Raw genomic sequence first — 20,397 nt, forward strand, 5'->3', positions numbered from 1 at the left:
AGAACCAAATGCAAGGTACCTGAGATTATGTGGTTACCCCTGGTAGTTTTATCTGACTTGTCAGGTACAGGTACTTGTGGTGTGATTTTTCCTTAGATATGGTGAGAGGAGAATTAATTATTTTATATCAATCAGATACTTACTTATAAAATTTTGTAACATGAGAAAGAGGAAATGTACAGTAGAATCCAGACAGTTGTTCAAACCCAGGACGTCCCTCCAAACTGTAGACGGACACCCAATCTAGTTAGGCTACATTCTTCCCTAATTTTTTCCAAGTCTTCTCCCACTGAAGACAACAAGTTTGTGTACATACTAGTCCCAATGTTTTAAAAAATGGTTCCGAGGCTCGCCAACTATGTTATATGAGAAAGAAAAATTGTAGCAGTCAGACCTGGGTTCGAACCATGGACTCTCCAAGCAGCAATTCTAAATGGACACTCTACCAAACCAACTGATCATGAGCTACGTATATATACCTGGTTGCCGATGATTGACCATGCAGTCCAGTTCTGCTACAGTTTAAAATCTTCATAACAAATGCTGTTATGTTGATTGTTATAAATTTTAATAAACAAAGGATTTGTTTTCACTGTTGTTTTGGTATACTGAATATCTTTCCCCTTGTCACTTATAAACATTTTTTCTGGTTGAATTCACCCTTTTCCTTTCTTTGTCTCTTTATAGGATTGGGTGTGTCGACGTCATGGCAGTAAGGATGTAGCTGCGAAGAGATTCAGATGTCGGAGAGATGTGGACAAGTGAGGTTATGGTGATGGCAGGAAGTAGAGACATCTAGAACAATGGCCGAGTCTGAACATGGATATCTACGTATGGAAGACCAAGAAACCCGCCCGATCTTTGTTGTTGGAGATGACACTGCCTTCAGTCAGCTGTATATGGTAAAACTTTAGCTTTATATTGTAATACTATATTTATCCACAGATAAGCCCCCACCCCACATACACACTCATATATACACACTCAGTGCAAAATGTTTTATATAAAATTTGGGGGAGAGCTTATTTGTGAACCACTTTAAGCTTACTATTTCAAGTACCTGGTAAATAATTCTGCAAAAATGAGAGGAACTTGAATCTGTTTCCTGCTACTTGCAATAATCTGGTCTTGATATATTAAATTATCCGACACTTTTACACAAATACAACATGTACTACACACTTAGCTTGCATTTATTGAAGTTTTCAAGCCTAAGAAAACACACAATTTGATACTTTCTTTAGAAAAGTATGTTATGGACAGGTGTCCACTATGTAAGGGTGTCTAATAAGACAGGGTTTGACTGTTATGGACAGGTGTCCAGTATATAAGGGTCTCTAATATGACAAGGTTTGACTGTAATAGCTTTTTAACTGCATACTTGAAGCTGAAATTATCAACTAATTTGATTTTTAAAATTATAAACAAAAATAAGTTCTTTTCATTGGTTAATATCTAAATTACCAGTACAAAATCTTAAGTCTCTCTCCTAGTCCTTAATGCGTACATATATATAGGTAATAATAATTGAAATCTATTTCGTTTTGACAGGAGAGCCATGAAGATATTGCCGCCATCACAGTGGGCGTGTGTGCCATGGCTAAAAAATGTAACTCAAAACCCATGCGCGAGATTCTACAGCGTCTTGAGTTATTCGAACACATCAAAACATTGGTGTTTGAGGAAGATGTCATCCTAAATCAGCCCATCGAGGAGTGGCCGGTGGTAGATGTCCTCATATCTTTCTTCTCCCAGGGATTTCCTCTTGATAAAGCCATAGAGTATAAAAACCTACGAAAGCCGTACATAGTTAATGATTTGGAGGCTCAGAAAGTTTTGTTGGACAGGTAAAGTATCTACGCAAGTCGTACATAGTGATTTAGAGACCCCAGTAAATCATATTAGTTAACTAAATAAGTCATACAAAGTCAGTGATTTAAAATAATCTCCATGTTGACCTGTGGTTTTACTGATTCTGGAAGTCAAACAACCATTCTTAACAATATGAAAAGTCAATTTTCGATTATTGTGTGTTGTCCATCGTCAGTTGTTTGTTAACATCTTCACATTTTCGACTTCTCAAAAACTTCAGTACCAATTACGGTCAATCAAAATTAAACATCAAATAGATATTTCTCTTCAAAACCAAAGATCAAATTTTATTTGTGGGTGTCAAAAAGACACTTGGAGGTGTAGTGGATATTATCTCGAGATTCTATACTACATTGCCTATATCAGACTATTATTGATTTCATGACATATTTATTGTTCAACAGGAGATTGGTTTATGAAAAGCTGGAAGCAGAAGGCATCATCCATCCCAGATATGCTATATTAAACAGGGAGGGAAATGGAACGGCTAAATGTAAGTCTAATACTGAAATATATAGCATTGATTGATGACGGAAAATGAAACTGTAAAATGTTCAGTCACATATTTACAAAGATTTGAATAATGAACATCTTCACTTTAGTGATTTTCAGTAGATTCTGTAAACTCAAGTGATTGGTTACAACTACATAATATATCTTCAGAATGATTGCATTATATATTAATCAACAACAACAGGGGGAGTTGATAATGTGTGAAAGGATCATTATGTTTGGAAAACTGTACAATAGTACTACTTGGGGGAAATCCTACATTTGGCTATAGGTAAACACATACTTATTCATTGCCATTTGGGGAGCAGAACTCTGGTCAGAAAAGGTGAGTACAATATCCTCTCTACTACCAAACCAATCATAGACAGGTTTACAACCACCCAACCAATCAGAGACAGGTTTAATTTACAACCACCCAATCTATCAGAGACAGGTTTACAACCACCCAACCACCCAACCACTCATACACAGGTTTATAATCACCCAACCAATCAGACACAGGTTTGCAACTACCCAACCATTCAGAGACAGGTTTACAACCACCCAATCTATCAGAGACAGGTTTACAACCAACCAACCACTTATACACAGGTTTATAATCACCCAACCAATCAGAGACAGGTTTGCAACCACCCAACCAATCAGAGACAGGTTTACAACCACCCAATCTATCAGAGACAGGTTTGCAACCACCCAACCACTCATACACAGGTTTATAATCACCCAACCAATCAGAGACAGGTTTGCAACTACCCAACCATTCAGAGACAGGTTTACAACCACCCAATCTATCAGAGACAGGTTTACAACCACCCAATCTATCAGAGACAGGTTTACAACCAACCAACCACTTAAAGACAGGTTTACGACCACCCAACAACTTTCAAAGACAGGTTTACAACCACCCAACCATTCAAAGACAAGTTTACATTTAAGACAGTGTAATACGCTAAGGTATCTAAATCTCCTCTATATTGTGACTTAATGCAACTAGATAAGATTATTACATGGTACCTTACTGATGGACCTTTTCAGTACAACTGTGTGAGTAGCTTTAATTTATATACCATGAGATTCTATACTCATAATCAATATTATATTTATACTCAAGTATGTGTACTGTAGACCAATTACGCCAAAACAGACTTTACTGATGAACTGAGAATGTTTGATAGATTCTTGAGAATGTAATCGGGTTTTCTAAAATAAGAATAATTCTACAGTTATTGACTTTTATCTGTACAGGTCAGTACACTGATGCGGAGGACTGTATCGAGGTAAATGGCGTGGTGTTTCACAAACCCTTTGTAGAGAAGCCTGTGTCAGCCGAGGATCACAATGTTTACATCTATTTCCCTGTGGCGGCCGGTGGAGGTAGTCAACGACTCTTCAGGAAGGTAAGGCGAAGTCATCAAGGAAACAACATCAGTTTGAGTTGATGTTTGTGGTAAGATAAAATCATGAATAAGTTAAATCTAGACCGGAGTTAGAGGGAGGTAACTCTACAATTGAGTTGATTTGAGATAAATAAAAGAGATTTGATCTATTGTAACAGAATGTGATGTTATTCTCTTAATTCTTTTTTAATAGACTCCATGGTGATCAAAATATTGTTGAAATTTTGCCCTCTTTTAATTGATTTTGGGTTAAAATAACAGTTTTTGCCTCACCTGTGTCCAAAAAGCAAAGTGGTACATTTTTAGTGGTAATGGCCTCAACATTTCACTTTAAAAAATTCCTCTATTAGATCTGCCTGTCAAAAAGTATAAGGGCAGCTTTTACCAAATTACATATACGTATATAATTAAACCACAAAGTTGATCAATACACCCTTCAAATATGGAATGTCATCCAGACATGATTATCTATGGTGACTGGAAATCAGGGATGCTGGGAATCTCGTCTAAAATCTTAAATGTTTAACTCAGATTTCATTCAAACCTAGAAATAAGAATATGCATGTAGATACCTTGTACATATATAGATTACATGAATTTCAATGTTTTGGTGTACTCTGTGGATGTAAAAACCCTACATTATTCAAATCTTAAGTTTTTTACTTTCTGGATCTTTATTGCTTTTTCAATTGACTTACAAATTCCCATGGCAGATCTGGTTATTGTAGAATTGTAATACATACTGTTATATGTCAGTTAAGTTATCTTTTCCCATATCAGAAAGTGTGTTTCTTTTTGTGTAAAAATGTCATATTTAGGTGAATTTTGAGAATAACAGGTTTTCAAACTTTGCAATTTGTCTTACCATGCAACATTATTTACAAATGTCAAATACAATGTTTCAATATGATCCCTTTATTACATGGAGGTTTTAAAAAATACGTAAGCTTGAGAGATAGATCTTGCTATACTGACAAAGTAAGAATCTTGTTAAATACTATTATGTCGTGTATTATCTTTTCAAATTCTCTAATTCCTCTGGATGCAGGTTGGTCCCCGGAGTAGTGCCTACTACCAAGTCAATCGTGTACGCCAGTCTGGCTCCTATATCTACGAGGATTTTATGCCAACCGATGGAACTGATGTAAAGGTGTGTATCATGTTAAGTCTTCAGTTTGATTTGAAATTTCTGTAAGTAATGTCAAAATAAAGTCATTTGTATCTCGGTATACATTATGACTAGAGCTGTATATCTCAAGATGGGTAGCAATACAATTCGTATCACGATACAGGGGTCACCATACGGTACATATCACAATATATGAAAAAGCTGATGCCCCATCAGATATCATGTATTCCATCGTACAGTAGTCATGTTTGTGTTTGTGGTATTTCCAGAATAATTGAGTCTTTATCAACATTTGTTAAAAAAACATACCTTTTATCCATTTCTCAAAAAGCATACTTAATTTTTGATAATTTGGATTTGAAAGAACAGGCAGCTTTATAAGCCGCTATAACGGCCTGTCAGCCATGTTGTTTACAACAAAACGTAAGCTAACGTTGGTCAAGGGGGATAACTACAAATTTTCAAGTGCCGCAATACAAATCAAGGATAGACGATGCATTGATGCACCACTCTGCGATCCAAAACATTGATGTATCGGTGAATCGTGACACCTCTAATTATGGCCATGTATCAGAGATATGGATATCCTATTGTTATCACTGTCAGAATTTTAAAATGATATAAGTTGTGTTTCAGAATATACATCTTATTATTATCATCATCATAAGCTGGGTTATTATAACAGTACCCAGTACCATCATGAGCTGGGTTATTATAACAATACCCTGTACCATCATGAGCTGGGTTATTATAACAATACCCTGTACCATCATCAGCTGGGTTATTATAACAATACTCTGTACCATCATCAGCTGGGTTATTATAACAATACTCTGTTTCATCATCAGCTGGGTTATTATAACAATGCCCTGTACCATCATCAGCTGGGTAATCAAAACAATACTCTGTACCATCATCAGCTGGGTAATCAAAACAATACTCTGTACCATCATCAGCTGGGTTATTATAACAATACCCTGTACCATCATCAGCTGGGTTATTATAACAACACTCTGTACCATCATCAGCTGGGTTATTATAACAATACTCTGTACCATCATCAGCTGGGTTATTATAACAATACCCTGTACCATCATCAGCTGGGTTATTATAACAATACCCTGTACCATCATCAGCTGGGTTATTATAACAATACCCTGTACCATCATCAGCTGGGTTATTATAACAATACCCTGTACCATCATCAGCTGGGTTATTATAACAATATTCTGTACCATCATCAGCTGGGTTATTATAACAATACCCTGTACCATCATGAGCTGGGTTATCATAACAATACCCTGTACCATCATGAGCTGGGTTATCATAACAATACCCTGTACCATCATCAGCTGGGTTATTATAACAATACCCTGTACCATCATCAGCTGGGTTATTATAACAATACCCTGTACCATCATCAGCTGCCCGGTTATTATAACAATACTCTGTACCACCATCAGCTGGGTTATTATAACAATACTCTGTACCATCATCAGGTAGGTTATTATAACAATACCCTGTACCATCATCAGCTGGGTTATTATAACAATGCCCTGTACCATCATCAGCTGGGTTATTATAACAATACCCTGTACCATCATCAGCTGGGTTATTATAACAATACCCTGTACCATCATCAGCTGGGTTATTATAACAATACCCTGTACCATCATCAGGTAGGTTATTATAACAATACCCTGTACCATCATCAGCTGGGTTATTATAACAATACCCTGTACCATCATCAGCTGCCCGGTTATTATAACAATACCCTGTACCACCATCAGCTGCCCGGTTATTATAACAATACCCTGTACCATCATCAGGTAGGTTATTATAACAATACCCTGTACCATCATCAGCTGGGTTATTATAACAATACCCTGTACCACCATCAGCTGCCCGGTTATTATAACAATACCCTGTACCATCATCAGCTGGGTTATTATAACAATGCCCTGTACCATCATCAGCTGGGTTATTATAACAATGCCCTGTACCATCATCAGCGGTGTTATTATAACAATACTCTGTACCATCATCAGCTGGGTTATTATAACAATACCCTGTACCATCATCAGCTGGGTTATTATAACAATACCCTGTACCATTATCAGGTAGGTTATTATAACAATACCCTGTACCATCATCAGCTGGGTTATTATAACAATACCCTGTACCATCATCAGCTGGGTTATTATAACAATACCCTGTACCATCATCAGCTGGGTTATTATAACAATACCCTGTACCATCATCAGCTGGGTTATTATAACAATACCCTGTACCACCATCAGCTGGGTTATTATAACAATACCCTGTACCATCATCAGCTGGGTTATTATAACAATACCCTGTACCATCATCAGCTGGGTTATTATAACAATGCCCTGTACCATCATCAGCTGGGTTATTATAACAATACCCTGTACCATCATCAGCTGGGTTATTATAACAATACCCTGTACCATCATCAGCTGGCATGGGTTATTATAACAATACCCTGTACCATCATCAGCTGGGTTATTATAACAATACCCTGTACCATCATCAGCTGGGTTATTATAACAATACCCTGTACCATCATCAGCTGGCATGGGTTATTATAACAATACCCTGTACCACCATCAGCTGGGTTATTATAACAATACCCTGTACCACCATCAGCTGGGTTATCATAACAATACCCTGTACCATCATCAGCGGTGTTATTATAACAATACTCTGTACCATCATGAGCTGGGTTATTATAACAATACTCTGTACCATCATGAGCTGGGTTATTATAACAATACTCTACCATCATCAGCTGGGTTATTATAACAATACCCTGTACCATCATCAGCTGGGTTATTATAACAATACTCTGTACCATCATCAGCTGGGTTATTATAACAATACCCTGTACCATCATCAGCTGGGTTATTATAACAATACCCTGTACCATCATCAGCTGGGTTATTATAACAATACCCTGTACCATCATCAGCTGGGTTATTATAACAATATTCTGTACCATCATCAGCTGGGTTATTATAACAATACCCTGTACCATCATGAGCTGGGTTATCATAACAATACCCTGTACCATCATGAGCTGGGTTATCATAACAATACCCTGTACCATCATCAGCTGGCATGGGTTATTATAACAATACCCTGTACCACCATCAGCTGGGTTATTATAACAATACCCTGTACCACCATCAGCTGGGTTATCATAACAATACCCTGTACCATCATCAGCGGTGTTATTATAACAATACTCTGTACCATCATGAGCTGGGTTATTATAACAATACTCTGTACCATCATGAGCTGGGTTATTATAACAATACTCTACCATCATCAGCTGGGTTATTATAACAATACCCTGTACCATCATCAGCTGGGTTATTATAACAATACTCTGTACCATCATCAGCTGGGTTATTATAACAATACCCTGTACCATCATCAGCTGGGTTATTATAACAATACCCTGTACCATCATCAGCTGGGTTATTATAACAATACCCTGTACCATCATCAGCTGCGTTATTATAACAATATTCTGTACCATCATCAGCTGGGTTATTATAACAATACCCTGTACCATCATGAGCTGGGTTATCATAACAATACCCTGTACCATCATGAGCTGGGTTATCATAACAATACCCTGTACCATCATCAGCTGGGTTATTATAACAATACCCTGTACCATCATCAGCTGGGTTATTATAACAATACCCTGTACCATCATCAGCTGCCCGGTTATTATAACAATACCCTGTACCATCATCAGCTGGGTTATTATAACAATGCCCTGTACCATCATCAGCTGGGTTATTATAACAATACCCTGTACCATCATCAGCTGGGTTATTATAACAATACCCTGTACCATCATCAGGTAGGTTATTATAACAATACCCTGTACCATCATCAGCTGGGTTATTATAACAATACCCTGTACCACCATCAGCTGCCCGGTTATTATAACAATACCCTGTACCACCATCAGCTGCCCGGTTATTATAACAATACCCTGTACCATCATCAGCTGGGTTATTATAACAATGCCCTGTACCATCATCAGCTGGGTTATTATAACAATACCCTGTACCATCATCAGCGGTGTTATTATAACAATACTCTGTACCATCATCAGCTGGGTTATTATAACAATACCCTGTACCACCATCAGCTGGGTTATTATAACAATACCCTGTACCACCATCAGCTGCCCGGTTATTATAACAATACCCTGTACCATCATCAGCTGGGTTATTATAACAATGCCCTGTACCATCATCAGCTGGGTTATTATAACAATACCCTGTACCATCATCAGGTAGGTTATTATAACAATACCCTGTACCATCATCAGGTAGGTTATTATAACAATACCCTGTACCATCATCAGCTGGGTTATTATAACAATACCCTGTACCATCATCAGCTGGCTTGGGTTATTATAACAATACCCTGTACCACCATCAGCTGGGTTATTATAACAATACCCTGTACCATCATCAGCTGGGTTATTATAACAATACCCTGTACCATCATCAGCTGGCTTGGGTTATTATAACAATACCCTGTACCATCATCAGCTGGGTTATTATAACAATACCCTGTACCATCATCAGGTAGGTTATTATAACAATACCCTGTACCATCATGAGCTGGGTTATTATAACAATACTCTGTACCATCATCAGCGGTGTTATTATAACAATACTCTGTACCATCATGAGCTGGGTTATTATAACAATACTCTGTACCATCATGAGCTGGGTTATTATAACAATACTCTGTACCATCATCAGCTGGGTTATTATAACAATACCCTGTACCATCATCAGCTGGGTTATTATAACAATACCCTGTACCATCATCAGCTGGGTTATTATAACAATACTCTGTACCATCATCAGCTGGGTTATTATAACAATACCCTGTACCATCATCAGCTGGGTTATTATAACAATACCCTGTACCATCATCAGCTGGGTTATTATAACAATACCCTGTACCATCATCAGCTGGGTTATTATAACAATACCCTGTACCATCATCAGCTGGGTTATTATAACAACACTCTGTGTTAATTGGTATGTTGACCTTTAGAAACATTTATCCCATACAGTGAATCTTTCCCAAGTTGCATTTGTAGATTTCTTTTGTCCCTTGATATGAACAACAAAATGCAGACAAGATGTATTACACACACTGTTTAATTGATAATTGTAACTGACAAACATAAATAAAAACATATACAGATCTACAGTAATAATCATACTACATATATAATTTGTTGCTATAATCATATGTCAGAGTATCGGGCTGTTGATCGCTATGACACCAACACGTCTTACTTTGAACATATATAATTATGGTCATGGTGTTGTTGCAATCTAATTAAAATCTAGATAGTCACTCTCACTATGTTATGTGATCATGAACATCTAACATTCCATAAGATGTCACATTCTGATGGCCTCTCACTCACTATGCTATATGAACATCTAACGACATTCCATAATTATAAGGGGTCACATTCTGATGGCCTCTGAGACGTGCATATTTCACTTTCAGGACGAATAGTCAATTTATCAATGTCATCGAAGCAAACCGTTTTGTCACAGCATATATATGGCTATGTGCTTTGTGGGATGAACAGACTTGAAACAATTAAATTGACAGATACTACAAGCTATGCACTGCTGTCATGCTAATTCAGACATATAAAATTCACTTCCAAGATTCTGGCAGTAGTCATTTGATTGGCCAATTAAAAAAATCACCCGTAGGTGACCCCTTATGGGATGTTGTTAGATGTTCATGTACCATAGTAAGAATGACCATCTAGATTTTAATTAGATTGGCTGTAGTTGTTAATCGGCTTTAGATATTTCTGGCAAGGCGATTTGATGCCATAGATTATTGTTTTATAGTTCAAGACCGTGACAAAGCACAAGACAGAAAATGTGTCTTCCTTCACCAGTTGTTTTATATAAACTGTATAGTTGATAATATTCCAGGAGAATATAATTTTACTTTGTATTTACAGTCATTAAAAAAGTACATAACTAAATACCCAATGCGAAAATATTGGATTGCCTAAAAAGCCAAACTCAGACATATGTATTATTTATGTAATTGTTTTCAAAATATTATTATTTGCTTGGTTGATAGTCATATTTTTGACATGAGGAAAATTACTAATCACAGGTATGTAATAAATACAGGTATATGATAATTACAGGTGTATACTAATTAGAGTACATGTATATTGATTACAGGTGTATACTAATTAGAGTATATCAATTACAGGTGTATACTAATTAGAGTATATTAATTACAGGTGTATACCAATTAGAGTATATTAATTACAGGTGTATACTAATTAGAGTATATTAATTACAGGTGTATACTAATTAGAGTATATTAATTACAGGTGTATACCAATTAGAGTATATTAATTACAGGTGTAAACTAATGAGAGTATATCAATTACAGGTGTATACAGTTGGTCCTGATTATGCACATGCTGAGGCAAGAAAATCACCAGCCTTAGATGGGAAAGTAGAGCGTGACAAAGATGGAAAAGAAGTCCGGTTTCCTGTGATTCTGAGTGCCAAAGAAAAACTCCTGGCTAGAAAGGTGTGCCAGGCATTCAAGGTAAAGATATTATATACGGTAAACCTCCAATTACAGAGCAACCCGCTTATTTGCATAGCCCTTTTTCCATGACAAAATATGCAAATAACCGGAGTATTCGTATAGGCGGAGTTGGGTTTTGGCCCCTCTTATACACATGTAGATCGTCAGGTAGGTACTCAAAATAGGCGCTATATGATTGTTTACGTTATTTGCATTAAAAATATATTTAAAAAAACAACATTATTTAAAAATATAAGAGTAAATACGAAATACATGGGTTGTTATTCTTTGTAAATGTACAAATATTTGCATACACTTCATCGTTTACTACTTGTCACTCCGAGTCTCTGGGTCCGATATCGGTCATACACGCGTGGGTTGGCACTACGGTGTACAATGTCATCGTTTCAATTAACATTCATTATCGTCTCGAGATAAGTTGTGTTCCTGCTATGAGTATATTAGTCTTTTGATCATAGATGGTGAACTGCTGAAGCAATAGGCTGTCTTAAATGACCGTGACATGTGTATTGTCGTTTGGGTTTGTTTTGGAAAATGGCGCACACACAGAAAGAGTTGTCGTTCATTACACATATGCCCCCACAATGCAACGCGCCTAGAAAACAATCATGGCGATCGCAACCTGCCTCAGCGAGTGTTCAAGTGCACAGAACACAGGTTTGGATTGATGCTATAATAAATAAACAAATCTCATCAAAAGATGAGGCATATAGATATTTTATTCAGTAATTCTTCTGCACATTGCTACTGATATGGTCTAAATAATTACTTAATGTCGATATCGATGCATCGAACGTAACCTGTAATGACGAAGTGTGAACCAATGATAACATACCGTTGTACATCGTGTCGACTCAATATGTAAGTTAAAACACATTTCCTCAAACTTTTATTACGGGAAAATCACAAAAATACCCTAAAATCAATTAAAATTTTTCGAGTTTTTGGAATTTTTATATGCATATAAGTGGGAGTCGGTGTTTTAGTCGATGCAAATACACGGGATTGAGATACAAAGATAAAGAAGAAAAAAATCGGGACCTGAGAATTTTATGCAAATAAGCGGGATATTCAAATAACCGATATGCAAATAAGTGGGCTCCTCTGTAATTCGAACACGCGGATAGTTCGAACACACATTTTTTCCTAGAAAAACGATACTTTTTTAGCTAGTAATAGTTCGAACTCTGGCTGTTTATAACTGACACCATTTCGGATAGTTCGAACTTGTCAAATGAAGAACGTAGAGTAAGATTATTTTCGGCAAACTCCATTGAAAGCTCGCGACGACTCGGCCCCGAAGATTTCAATTTGATCAGCAAGCACGTTTAGGTTATTAGATTGTATGCGTGATCATTAGAATGCGTCTGATTTGATATATGCCACATAATTTAACGTTATTTCAGTTTTTAGTCCCCTGCCGTTTGAAAAACGGGGGGACTATAGGTTTACCCTCCGTCCGTCTGTCTGTCTCTGTCTGTCTGTCCGTCTGTCTGTCTGTCACGCAATAGTTATCCGGACAACTCCTTCTAAAGTACTACTCCGATTTTAATGAAACTTGGTATACATGATCAGTATAACATGTAGTTGTGCATCCCACAATTTTTTTTTTCGAAAACCAATTATCAAAATGGCTGCCGGCTTCTCATTGGTTGAGGCTTGTCCGGACTACTCCTCCTAAAGTTCAACTCCGATTTTAACGAAACTTGGTGTACATGATCAGTATAACATGTAGTTGTGCATCCCTCATTTTTTTTTCAAAAATTCATTTTTCAAAATGGCTGCCGGCTTCTCATTGGTTGAGGCTTGTCCGGACAACTCCTCCTAAAGTACTACTCCGATTTTAATGAAACTTGGTATACATGATCAGTATAACATGTAGTTGTGCATCCCACATTTTTTTTTTCGAAAAACCAATTTTCAAAATGGCCGCCGACTTCTCATTGGTTGAGACTTGTCCGGACAACTCCTCCTCAAGTACTACTCCGATTTTAACGAAACTTGGTATACATGATCAGTATAACATGTAGTTGTGCATCCCACATATTTTTTCTTCAAAAATTTATTTTTCAAAATGGCTGCCGGCTTCTCATTGGTTGAGGCTTGTCCGGACAACTCCTCCTAAAGTACTACTCCGATTTTAACGAAATTTGGTATTCATGATCAGTATAACATGTAGTTGTGCATCCTACATTTTTTTTCCGAAAAACCAATTTTCAAAATGGCCGCCAACTTCTCATTGGTTGAGACTTGTCCGGACAACTCCTCCTAAAGTACTACTCCGATTTTAACGAAACTTGGTATACATTATCAGTATCACATGTAGTTGTGCATCCCAATTTTTCTTTTCGAAAAAAAACATTTTTCAAAATGGCCGCCGGTTTCTCATTGGTTGAGGCGTGTCCGGACAATCCTAAAGTACTACTCTGATTTTAACGAAACTTTGTATACGTGATCAGTATAACACGTTTAAAAAATGGGAAATAAATAGTTGCACTCCTGGGTCAGGCAGGGGACTTTGTATTGCTGTTGCAATACTATCCATCCTTGTTTACATTGCACCACGCACGAGACAGCTGATTGCAAATTTAGGCCCCGATAAGGTATAAATAACATGCGATATTTGTATTCGCACTGTATGGCAAACTAAGAAATCGTCCGTGTATTTTCACATATAACTAGTGTTAACTTAGCATTATGATAATTTAATTGTGACTGGACATCTCTTAAGTATGGCCAATCAAGGTATTACCTGAAAACCTGCCTCGCGAGGTGTCGCTTGCAGTAAAGTTGAAAGGATCGGCTGCCCGATCGTGCTGAGTGATGTGAAAAGCATTCATATCCAGTCAAAACAATCCACATGTGTCCCAATTAGTGATGGATAATTTTGCAGGTATCAACTATGTTTGGTAGATAAAACGACTGGGCATATTAAAAAACAGACATGTTGATGTTCTGACCTAATTTTACCAACATATAGAATCTATCGCCTATTTTTACAGTAGTGCTTTTGTAAACGCAACAGGTTATGTAGACTGCTTTTGATATATTGAAGAGACCATTTATTACAATAATATAGCAATAGTTTCTGATTCAGATAAAATATATAACCATGCAAAGATTATACTGTACAAATGTTTAACTTTTGTGTCACAAATGAAACGTGTACTCAGAGACTTGTATATCACAATATATGTGATATACACGTCTCTGGTGTACTGTACTGTTTTGTGGCCTATACTGTAGCTACGTATTAACCGAGCGGCTTCGCGCAATAACCATCATAATTATCGCGAAATGAAGAACGTTTAACGATCAATTAACATTCAATTAAATAAAATTCTATTATTTTACTTACTTATAAATGTGCCATTGTTCAGGCCGCCGATGTTACGTATCAGATTTACGATGGATGTGTTTGTGTCTAATGATTTCACTCTGCCGAGATTTTCGCCGATATTGACTCGAATAGTTCGAACTCACGCTTATTTTCTGAAGCATAATTTCGAATAATTCGAACCGATTCGTCAATATTTATTTAATTTTGTTCGAACTAACCGGAGGTTTACCGTACTTCAATGTTATCTCTCATATCCCCCCACAGTAGGATATGAAGTTATCACTTGGAGCGTGTGTTGGTCTGTGAGTGATGCACACATTCTTTAGTGTGTACATATAATATCTGATCACCTCTTGGACAGAGTAAGTTCATATTGAATAATCAAGATACCCAGAGGTCAGATATTTGGTCTGTTGCATGCTGGGATGAAGGGCTACCAAATATGTTCAAACAAATGACCTTGACTTACATTTAAGGTCACAGGAGTCAAATATGCTAAACTCTTTTAAACAATTTCTTCCCAATAACCCAGAAAGGGGATATTGGGTCTGTAGCATGCTGCGTTGACCAGCGGCAAAATTATTCAATGAATGACCTTGAATGATATTCAAGGTCACAGGGGTCAAATATGCTTAGATCAAACTTAAAACAACTTCTTTTCAATAACCAATCTTACTTGAGACTTGATATTAAGCTTGTAGCATGTACAAAAACGTAAAGTCGCTGATAACACAGAGTCGCTACACTTAACTAAATAACTTAAATGAAAGCCATAAACTTAAAATTTCCAATAAAGAATTGATTTGTTCTGATATTATAAATGAAGTACAATCAATAATGTCTAAACAATTTCCTGGTTTGAATGGTTTTCAGTTGACAAACTTAGCTCCAGTATATGATTCAAATAAATGCAAATGGAAAAACCAAATAGCTTTTCAATCTGTAGTTTCACCTTCTGTTCAAATTCACCATAATGGAAGAGACCACTGGGTTACAAGTTTTCAAACAAGTAATGGAAATATATCCCTTCTAGACAGTTTAGCATCAAAAGAAAATCATACAGTTAATACTCCGTCAATCGAACTTCAGCTTTGTAGTATTTACGGTAATAATAAAAGTAGTATCCCAGTCAAAATTTTAGATGTACAGATCAAAATAATGGCTATAAGATTGTGGGCTTTTTGCAATAGCTAATATGGTAGAATTTTGTTTTAAAGGTAATTCATTCAAACAAAAAACTAACTTCATTTGAAATCAAATGCGGGATCACTTAATTTGGTGTTTAGATAAAGGTTATTTCATGCCGTTTCCACAGTTCGTTAAAATAGCATCACAACTAAAAAAGGCAAGTAATAACAGTATCACAATAAATTGTAGTTGTTCTTGTGGGTTTCCAGATAGGATGGATGAAATGATTGGCTGTGACTGGAGAACAGGTAGGGTACATTGCAAAACGTGGAAACATAAAGAGTGTGCAAATCTTACAGAGTCTGAAGAACAATGAAACAAAAATAGAATAAAAAGATTACAATAAAAAAATTAAATTCATTTAAATAAAACAATAAAGCAAAAATAAACTGACTCTATGAAAATAAAAGAATAAAAAAAAAAAATAAAAAAAAAAATAAATAATGGGCTCTTAAGTAGAACTGCGTCCACGTCACTGCGTCCACGTCGCAGAGCCTGGTAACATTCTAACATAATGGCTAAAAGTTCTACAGGTAATTTTTCCTTGCTCGAGTTACTTCCCTTGTATTAAAGAACTAGCATGTAGCTTGTGTTGTTTTTACATTCAACTTTTGTTCAAAATGGCGTCCGTGAATTTCAACTAGGTTCATTCCGGCCACCACTTTTGCACCGAATTTGTAATGAATATTAATAAAAATCATATCAGCTTAAAGCCTATAAAATTATCTTGTCTAGAGTGTGTTCCGAACAGAAATCGGTTAAGTAATAAAAGAGTTATGGACCAATAAAGATGGAAATTTACATGTAACTTTGATGATTTTGCTATTTTTTCACACCACATCAATTCATTCCGGCCACCACTTTTGAAAGTAATATCGAACATGTATTCAAACAGTTTATATCATGTGAAAGAGTACTAAATTCTCCGTTTTTGTGTGGTTCCCGAACAAAAATCTGTTCAGTAATATTTGAGATATGGGTATTTATTTTAACGAAAACAGTTGTAAATATTGACATTTTTATTCCATATGGGTTCATTCCGGCCACCACTTTCACTTCTAATTTTTGATACTGTTAAATATTACTTATACCATTTTAAAGGTCATAAATCAACCCTTTTACTGCTGGTATCCGAAAAAAAATCCATTCAGTAATAACGGAGATATGTCCTAATAAATACAAAATATTATGAAAAATCTCTTCACGCCTGAGTGCATTCCGGGTTTTGTCCTCACCCAATCCAAAGTGAGGGGTTCGCCACGGGGAAATGTGACGACACCGGTAAAAATCGGTAGCGAGCAGTAAAAGGACAGACGCCCGGCGTTAGCTCATAATTCCTATTTAGGTAAGGATTAGAACTGGTTAATAAAAAACATTACATTGGATTTCGTGTTGTTTTATCAGTGACTCCCAGTGTCAAGTTTGTATAAATTTATACCACAGGAAACGACCTAAATAAACTCGGGTTCTCCGATCTCTGTGCTTTGGTAATTGGAAATAATATGGAATATTTTAAACTTCAAAGCGAACATAAGAATGTCTCTATGATAAACATAAATGATTTTAGCTGTAATTGTCGGCGAGTCCTTAGATCGTATGTCAAATTGGGAAACACATGGATGAAATAGGGATGTATGACCCCCTGATTTGAGGTGCTACGATTGTACTGTGCCGCGAATAAGAAAATCATTAAGGTTTTGTTATTTTAATACACACATTTTTATACAATTAGTAATAGTAATCTGACAATTTGACATCAGTAAAAGCACAAACAAAAACACTGTTTATTAACAATAATAACGAAAATATTTTCATCCAAAATCGACCCAAGTCTGACAACCATTACGGACCAAATCCAAGATGGCGACGTGCATTTCGGCTTATCGGGTAAGTCGGTTAATCGGGTAAAAAGCCCCCGCAAATAGGCAACCCGATTAAGCGGAATGCACTGTAATGAAGGGCTTCTCAGTTTGTTCAAATGAAAGACCTACACCTAAGATCACAGGGGTATACTAAAATCTATAAATGACTACTATGTCATGTTTGTGATGAAGGATCTTGTGGGGTTACAATAGCAATGAGTTTTATTAGGTCACCTGATACAAAGTCCCAAGTGACCTATTCTAATTGCCTTTTGTGTGTCGTCTTTGGTTCCTAAACAATTTAGTTATCAAATACTGCTGTACTGTAGTAGTTTATAGCTATCACATACTGCTGTACAGTAGTAGTTTATAGCTATCACATACTGCTGTACTGTAGTACTTTATAGCTATCACATACTGCTGTACTGTAGTAGTTTATAGCTATCACATACTGCTGTACTGTAGTAGTTTATAGCTATCACATACTGCTGTACTGTAGTACTTTATAGCTATCACATACTGCTGTACTGTAGTAGTTTATAGCTATCACATACTGCTGTACTGTAGTAGTTTATAGCTATCACATACTGCTGTACTGTAGTACTTTATAGCTATCACATACTGCTGTACTGTAGTAGTTTATAGCTATCACATACTGCTGTACTGTAGTAGTTTATAGCTATCACATACTGCTGTACTGTAGTAGTTTATAGCTATCACATACTGTTGTACTGTAATATTTTATAGCTATCACATACTGCTGTACTGTAGTAGTTTATAGCTATCACATACTGCTGTACTGTAGTAGTTAATTTATAGCTATCACATACTGCTGTACTGTAGTAGTTTATAGCTATCACATAATGCTGTATTGTATTAGTTTATAGTTATCACATACTGTTGTACTGTAGTAGTTTATAGTTATCACATACTGTTGTACTGTAGTAGTTTATGGCTATCACATACTGCTGTACTGTAGTAGTTTATAGCTATCACACACTACTGTACTGTAGTAGTTTATAGCTATTACATACTGCTGTACTGTAGTAGTTTTACATTGTGGAACCCAAACACTGCCCACAGGACATCCTTCCTGTCTACACCTACAGCACATGTCCAGGTTGTGTCTGTGTGTATGATCCTGAGGAACTCACCACCTCCACTGAGGAGTAGGACCCTGTTGTTGTAATAGTCCCCTATGATGAGGTTTCCCACACTATCATACACCACACTCTGGGGGTTAACTTGTTTACCTCCTGTTTGTGGTGTTTTATATGTACTGGGGATATCACCTCTATATACAAACAATTCCTGAAAGTCAGTATCCATGACAACAACATGCTGGTTTCCATCACCACCATCACTTTTATTCCTGAAATCAATCACTGCGACATTGTGAGTGACAGGACACTCTGTGATCCTGTGTGGTGTATACACTAATGGTTTCCCAGTCCCTATAGCCATTGTAGTGAGCACCATCTGACCTTGTGTAGTAAATTTACAGATGTGTTTGACCAAGCCCACAATGACATGGTTACTGGCTGTAACACATATACACCGTGGTACCTCATTGGTTGTGAATCTGTGTGTTAGTTGTCCTGATACCAATTCCAGGATGTTGTTTTCTCTGTCACAGACCCACAGTGTGTGTGTTGTAGGTGACAGACTGATGTCATTGATCACAGCCTTGTGTGTGTCCGTCCGTATTACTGTACCCTTCCTGTCCAGGAGAGTTAATGTTTTACTGTAGTTACTGGTCCAGGCCTGGTCATCAGTGGTGGGACATATAGATGTAAAGTTACATGTAGACTTCCAATGCTCCACCACCTTGGTCTCTGACAGTAGTTTATACCTTGTCAATGCTTTCTTCCCTTTATCTCCTGACTGTTGTTGTTGTTGCTGTTGTTGTGAAGAGGATTGTCCTGGATCATCTGATGTTGAGACTGACCAATCCTGGTCAGTGGATGCATGACCTTGACCTGAGGTGATAACTTTCCCCAAAGCAAGTTTGATGTGACCTTCAGGATTTTTGTTTGGAGTAAAGCTGACAGTACCTAGGATAGGTTTAGCAGGGAAATGTATGTGAGAATCTATTTCACATCCTGTATCGTAGATTTCTATGTGAGAGCCGCGCTGAAGGGCTGTCTTACATTCCTGTATTTGTTGTTTGAGTTGTTTGTCGTACATCTCCAGGTCCTGTTTGTATTTCTGTATGAGTTTGGTATTGTCCTCTTTCATTATCTGATAAAGAGAGAGTGTCTCTGCAGTAAGATTGTCAAGGTCTTGTTTTATTTTGTCTGTTTGTATCCTCAACTGATCTGACAGTTTCTCAAATGTACTGTCATTGTCGTTGAGGTGTGTATCAGTAGAGGTGATGTATTTGCTGATTTGTACCAGATCATTTTGTTCTGTTCTGTCGAT

At 36.8% G+C, this 20,397-nt stretch overlaps 1 protein-coding gene across 1 annotated transcript in view; it reads left to right on the plus strand.

Moving 5' to 3' along the window:
• Positions 1-712: 712 nt before the first annotated feature.
• The window catches only part of LOC117315152 (inositol hexakisphosphate and diphosphoinositol-pentakisphosphate kinase 2-like), a 32,240-nt gene continuing 12,555 nt past the window's right edge, over positions 713-20,397 (plus strand). Inside the window, exons 1-6 of the mRNA XM_033869296.1 lie at positions 713-902; positions 1,552-1,847; positions 2,277-2,365; positions 3,631-3,782; positions 4,831-4,932; positions 11,422-11,583. Of these exons, the coding sequence (XP_033725187.1) occupies positions 804-902; positions 1,552-1,847; positions 2,277-2,365; positions 3,631-3,782; positions 4,831-4,932; positions 11,422-11,583 (900 nt within the window). The 5' untranslated portion in view covers positions 713-803. The remainder of the gene's footprint in view (positions 903-1,551; positions 1,848-2,276; positions 2,366-3,630; positions 3,783-4,830; positions 4,933-11,421; positions 11,584-20,397) is intronic.

Source organism: Pecten maximus, chromosome 17 (genome assembly GCF_902652985.1).
Source record: "Pecten maximus chromosome 17, xPecMax1.1, whole genome shotgun sequence".
NCBI lineage: Eukaryota > Metazoa > Mollusca > Bivalvia > Pectinida > Pectinidae > Pecten > Pecten maximus.